General features: G+C 46.2%; 1 protein-coding gene across 2 annotated transcripts in view; it reads left to right on the plus strand.

Annotated features, from left to right (window-relative positions):
• Positions 1 to 4,575, plus strand: part of gpr171 (G protein-coupled receptor 171) — a 20,641-nt gene extending 16,066 nt beyond the window's left edge. Inside the window, exons 2-5 of one of the 2 annotated variants that reach the window (XM_085380217.1) lie at positions 1,647 to 1,887; positions 3,014 to 3,223; positions 3,354 to 3,482; positions 3,733 to 4,575. In XM_085380217.1, the coding sequence (XP_085236343.1) occupies positions 1,720 to 1,887; positions 3,014 to 3,223; positions 3,354 to 3,482; positions 3,733 to 4,260 (1,035 nt within the window). In that variant the 5' untranslated portion in view covers positions 1,647 to 1,719 and the 3' untranslated portion in view covers positions 4,261 to 4,575. The remainder of the gene's footprint in view (positions 1 to 1,646; positions 1,888 to 3,013; positions 3,224 to 3,353; positions 3,483 to 3,732) is intronic. The other variant, XM_085380218.1, reaches the window with a different exon arrangement.
• The last annotated feature ends 1,678 nt before the right edge of the window (positions 4,576 to 6,253 follow it).

Genomic DNA, 6,253 nt, shown 5'->3' on the forward strand with positions numbered 1-6,253 from the left:
ACAAACTTCCCCTATCTGTGAGAATAATCAAGAACTGTGGTGAAACGACCCTCTCCGAACGACCCAGCCCAGGGTGGCTCTGCTTCCTGTGATGAAAATATTATGTGATTCTACCTCCATTAGCACCTTTTAAGCTGAGTGATAAAATTCACTGAAAAACATCATATGGAACCATTCTAGGGCTGCCAATATGTGTGATACATAATGAAGTTTTTCAATAAACAGGTGCAATGTATTTAGTATTTATGGTTGTTTACAAGAGACTCTTTCTTGCGTGACCAAGCGCTGATTGGCCAGTGATCCACGAGTATGTACGCTTTCTCATCCGAACATGTTGTCTTCTGTGTCAAAGATCTAACAATGAATGTAGAATTTGACATTAATTGATAGTAAGACAAAAAGTTGGTGTTTGTGTGTGTAAGTTAATTTAACCTTGACTTGCACATGAAGACCATCTTTGCAAAGTATAAACAAGCCAGCCACTCTTCAATCTTCACTTACAGTAACTGGAACTGTGTGTAATCTTAGCCAATGTGGTATTAATCACATGACAAGCTCAACAGACTGCTAAAGTGAAACTGAATCCGTGGGGTTTTCCACCGGCAATTCAGTGCACGAACCAGTGAGGTCTTCTCTGTGTCTGCTGATTTCAGGGAAACGGTTTAGCATCATAGTCCTCCTTTTAGCTTTAACAAAAAACTGTTTCCCCCAAGCAGTTTGGCACCATCAAAGTCCAAGCAGGGGCTTATTTGTCTGCCAAGGAGAGGAGTCTCCTACGGGTATACTAAAAGCCAAACAAATTAAAAGAGATTGGGGGAGATTAACATCTTCTAAAAAAGCAGCTTTTTTATGGGAACTGTAAAATCCGTGCCAAGCAGTGTTTGTTTGTGTGCAAGTTAAAAAGCCCTTGGAAGCTGGCGTTAAGTTGTGAAGATACTGGTCAAGTTGCAACATAAAAGAGAGAAAAAAAAAGAAAAAAAAAAAAGATATGAAAACAAGTGTGTGTGTGTGTGTGTGTGTGTGTGTGTGTGTGTGTGTGTGTGTGTGTGTGTGTCACAGCTGCTGCAGATTTGCAAACTTGCATGTAACAGTTTGAGTGAACCACTTGTGTACGCCGGGATCTCTCAGAGCCCCGCCCCCTGCTTGGCCGATGACCTCTCACAGTTTAAAAGGATAAACTCTCATTGGCTCGTGCCAGCAGCTACAGCACCTCCTTCCCACCTCAAACCTTCCTGCTTCTTCTTTGCTTCCCTCCTACGGCAGAGCTTTCCACTTTTCCCTGTCAACCTACACGCTTTCCTTCTCACCGACCCTTTAACACATTCATGCCCGCCTACACATCTATGCACCTGTACCTAAACTGGCCCCTTTTTCATGCTTCTCATGAATCCACTGCCAAATATGTGAAATAATTTATGAAATAAAAACATTTTTTGCAGGTGCTGGGAAAGAAATGAAACCAGTGTGTTTAAACTGACTGCAACACTTTCAGTGCAGACAGATAAAAACATGTGATTGTGCATTTTTAACGTGTGCTCGATCGATCTCTCTGCGTTTCTACAGAGCGAGATGAATTCATCCGACGCTGTAATACAAATGAGATTTTGTGGTTTAATCTTTGGAGTGGATCCTCTTCCTGTTTTCAGGCCGACAGTGAATGCCGCCGTGAGCAGCCCTGCAGCCTCTCTGCTTTCACCTCCCGACGAGCGCCACCTCACGATGACTCCTGCCACCAATCTCAGCACTGGCGGCGCTCCGGAGGAGAAGCCCTGCATCGTCAACGACCAGATGGGACCCTTCACAGTTGTCTACATCCTCATCTTCATCATCAGTCTGCCTGGAAATCTGGTGTCAGTGTGGGCCTTCATCCGCAGCCCCAGAGCCAAGGTAGGCAGGACGACTCGAGATGACCCGAGGTCACACACGAGGTGAAAAGTGAGGCGAATGTCCTGTGGCGAGGTGTCACATGACAGTGTAAAGGTGCTTGAAGAGCACGTATTAGATAAGAGAAGAAGAAGTGATGAGAGGATTTGTGGTCAGTTATGGTGAAATGAGCTGGAATGAGGATTTCTCTGACCCCGTGACTCACTGTAAGCTTCTCTTTTCCTCGGACATAGAAGAAGATATAGTCGAGGTTTTAAAAATGAAGCTTTAAAATGAAATCGTCCATCAGCCTCTGACTCTTCTGAGCTCAAAGCTCTCAGATGGAGATGTGGACAAAAAGAAGGCAGATTTAAAGCCCTTTTGCATCAGTACCTACTCAGATCAACCGGTTTTCCATTACAACCCAGTGTGCGTGCTTGTCGTCATAGCAACGCATCTGTGTGGCCAGCGACATAATCATGCGATACGAACGCTACAAGAAAGGACGTCGAGGCAAGAATAAACCTGCTGCTTTCCTTCGTTGCCGAGTTTTAAAAAATGACAGTTTTAATTTTTGCGAGTGAGACGCTCTCATGACTCATCGAGTGGCGCTTCTGACCGGCCAATATGTGGCACGCAGTCTGATGATGTCACATTTTAGTACCTGCCTGGGTGAGCAGGGACTATGACCTAATGGAAAACCCTGGAAACCGTGGCGAACGGTTGCCAAGTCGATCCGATTAGGTACTAATGAAAATGGGGCATAAGACGCTTCAGCACAGCCTTGAAAACACCCATGAACACACATTTACCCCAGTGTGGGGTAAGTACTCCTACCTTACCCAAACTACAGGTTCTGGACAAATTCAAAGAGCTTTTGGTCATTTTAAATTTCATTTGTTAGAATTTATTAATTTTCCCCTGAACTGCAGTTCCTCTAATGTCCACTGGAGGCTCCGACAGTGAGTCAGTCCCCACAGTCCTGCATGTTCAAAGGTCCAACAGAACTGCTTCACAACAAATGCATGAAGTTTATTTTAAACACTCACCTGGTTAGATAGTATTAAGGCAGCTGCAGCACAGGTGGCTGTAGTAGCAGAGCTGATGATCTGAGTCCGTGTCCATGTTTAGATGTTTTTGTGTCCCTCAGCAGAAGAGCGCCAGCATCTACCTGATTAACCTGCTGGTGGCCGACCTGCTGCTCCTGCTCGCGCTGCCCTTTAAGATCATGAAGGACCTCGGGGTGGCGCCGTGGAACCTCATGGTGTTCCACTGCCAGGCCAGCGCCGTCACCATCTACATCAGCCTCTACGCATCCATCGCCTTCCTCGCCTTCATCATCACGGACCGCTACCTGCAGGTACTCTCCAAAAATGTTCAAAAGCAGCGCTCTGGTTAGTGGGCACCACGCACCGTGCGGTCTTTCTTATGTGTTTAGATTGAAATCGTTTTCAGACATCAGAAACAAAAATGTGAGTGTCCTCCTGCAGGAATGCCACACTGTGCGCTCTCTGCGGCTGCAGGAGGTCGGCTTCGCCCGGCTGCTGTCGCTGGTCGTCTGGCTGCTGCTGCTGCTCATCATGGTGCCCAACATGGCCCTGCCAATAAAACAGGTCAAGGTAAGGCAACAGTCCTGACAATAAAGCCTCTGTGACCGTTGGAGGTGCACGATTCACATGTCTAAAGTGCACCATGCAGGCCGGCGGCGGCTATTGGAGACGTTTTCAGAATCAGAATCAGAATCAGAAAGGGTTTTATTGCCAAATGTTGAGCAGGTTTACAACATTAGGAAATTGCTGCTGTTTTGTCCTCTGAGCAGAAGGAGGTGACACTGTGCCTCAGACTGGTGTGTTTCTGTTGCTCCTGCAGGAGCAGACCTACCTCAGCTGCTCTTCTCTGAAGAAGGACATCAGCCTTCACTGGCACGCTCTCACGGTCTTCCTTTGCACGGCGCTCTTCCTCAACGCCTCCGCCGCCACGCTCATCTCCAGCACCCTGGCTGTCAAAAAGCTCCTGCGCAGCCGCAGCGACCCCAAACTCTGGGCGAACGCCAGGAGGGTGGCGGCAAGCGTGGCGGCTGTGGCGTTGGCCTATGTATTCAGCTTCGTCCCCTACCACGTGGTCCGCACGCCGTACACGCTGGCCCAGACCAAACTCATCACAGACTGTGAAACCAAGAAGCGGCTGTTTCTGGGGAAGGAGTCCACTCTGCTGCTGAGCGTGCTCCACCTCTGCTTCGACCCGCTCATCTTCTTCTACCTTAACGCCCCGTTCAGACACACCATCAGAAAGCTGTTTCCCTGCCTCGGAAACCACGCCATCAGAGACGCAAAGGAGGAGGCGGCAGAGGAAATGATGCAGCCGGCGACCTCTGCACAGCAAGAGGCTGCATGCTAACCACACCGTCTCCTCCAGGATGGTACTTAGCTTAGCACAATGACTGGAAACTGTTAGCTTAAATGCTCTCTTGAAAGACTACAAACATGGACTAAAGACTTACAGATGCTCCTCCATGTGCAACAGGATTCAACTTGACTTATTAAACTTATAGATTATTACTCACTGTTCAGTTTTTATCAGTGTGACTGGTGTTAATAAAATGAAGACTAACAGGTGAAATGATTAAACTCTGTGATGCTGTTACATAGACTGTAACTTTATATTATTATTGATTCATAAAGATGAAACAAAGAGAACAAACCCGATTGGTCCTTTTAAGTGCTGTGAGCGTCTGTCACCAGCAGAGGGCAGCAGTAACCAGTGTTCACCACAGTGCTCCTCAACTGAAACACCTTATAGAACCTTATGATATCCCGCTTGTCTTTTTCAACAGAGGACACAATTATTAAAGCTAAATACCACAACAAAAAACATTTTTAATGTCATGACAACAGGTCAGAAAGCAGAATCTAAACACTGTGATGACGATGTACTTAAAGTGTGTCTTGGGAACATTTATTGAAGAAGTCTTTTGCCAATAGCCATATTCTGAAATCGAACACCATCGACAGCAGCACTCTGACCTGACCTCTGTGTGAGGTCTGTCACTCATCGCGGTGCTGATGCATGCTCAATTATCCAGGTAAGTAAATCCCAAAAGGTTGAGTCTGTTCATCTGGAGGTTTCAGTGGGAGAAACGTTTCATCATCATCAGCTGACGTCTTCAGTCTCAACTGACTGCAGGTTTCAACCTTATAAACAGGACATTTGAACAATGACTGAAACCAGCAGCACTGATGAACAACGGGCTGGGAGGTCAGTTCATGATCATTAATATACAAATTCTCATGACCACTGATCAAAGCCCACTGATCAATAACCATGAGTACCATTCACAGAGAGTTGGGGAAAAGCTGCAATCACAGCATTGTAGGATGGTGACAGACGTACCCTTAGGCCCCTCCTCCATTCAGAGATGGTCTTTCCCTCACGTTCCTTCAGTGCTGCTGGTTTCAGTCATTGTGCAAATGTCCTGTTTATAATGTTGGAAACCTGCAGTCAGCTGAGACTGAAGACGTCACCTGATGATGACAAAATGTTTCTCCCACTGAAAACGTCCAGATGAACAGAATCAACCTTTTGGGATTTACTTACCTGGATAATTGAGCGTGCATCAGCACCGCGATGAGTGACAGACCTCACACAGAGGTCAGGTCAGAGTGCTGCTGTCTCAGGAAGAAGATGATGACAATGGACCAAACGAGTTAGTGATTAAAGTGAACGGCATGTGCTTTTTCTTATTTCACTCATACTTACTCATATTAATCTTGCTTCAGGAAATGATGTTCACGTTAACCGATACCAATACCAGTGCCGATAATATCGATTTGCCCAACTTTACCTTGAAGCAGAAGGACAACTGAATATCTCCAAAGGAAAATGGACCCTGGAAAAGGAGGAGCCTTGGAACCAGGACTAAAAGAAACAGTATAACAGACAAATAAGGCTTTTAAGTATGAATAAACTTACCTCTGGTTTCTGTAGCTTAGTCAGTAAATGGTAAATGGCCTGTATTTATATAGCGCTCAAAGTCAGTGTTTGTAGTTGTTACCACAGACTGTTCCCAAATCACCGACACAGTGACGGTAACTGATTTAAGCGCATATGCTATTAGCTAATGCTACTCAGCCTGGCTAGCAAGCTCCTGCTAGTACCAGCCAACCATAAATGGTCTGTTACTACAGTAACCTCACAGCAGCCATATTTTTGATCAGATGATGTCATTAAAAAGGCTCCAACAGCACAAACACGGTCCACAGGTCCAGTTCAGGGACTCCAGTTAGCTGAGGTGACGCCTAGCACACAGCTAGCAGCTAGAGCTACCTGTGTCCCCATCCACCTGTCAGAGGCCACACCTCTAATAACGCAAACGTTAGGCTTTAATACAATT

The sequence above is a fragment of the Rhamphochromis longiceps genome, linkage group LG14 (assembly GCF_057381845.1).
Source record: "Rhamphochromis longiceps isolate RC_006_pf linkage group LG14, R_longiceps_female_GT1.1, whole genome shotgun sequence".
Classification (NCBI taxonomy): Eukaryota; Metazoa; Chordata; class Actinopteri; order Cichliformes; family Cichlidae; genus Rhamphochromis; species Rhamphochromis longiceps.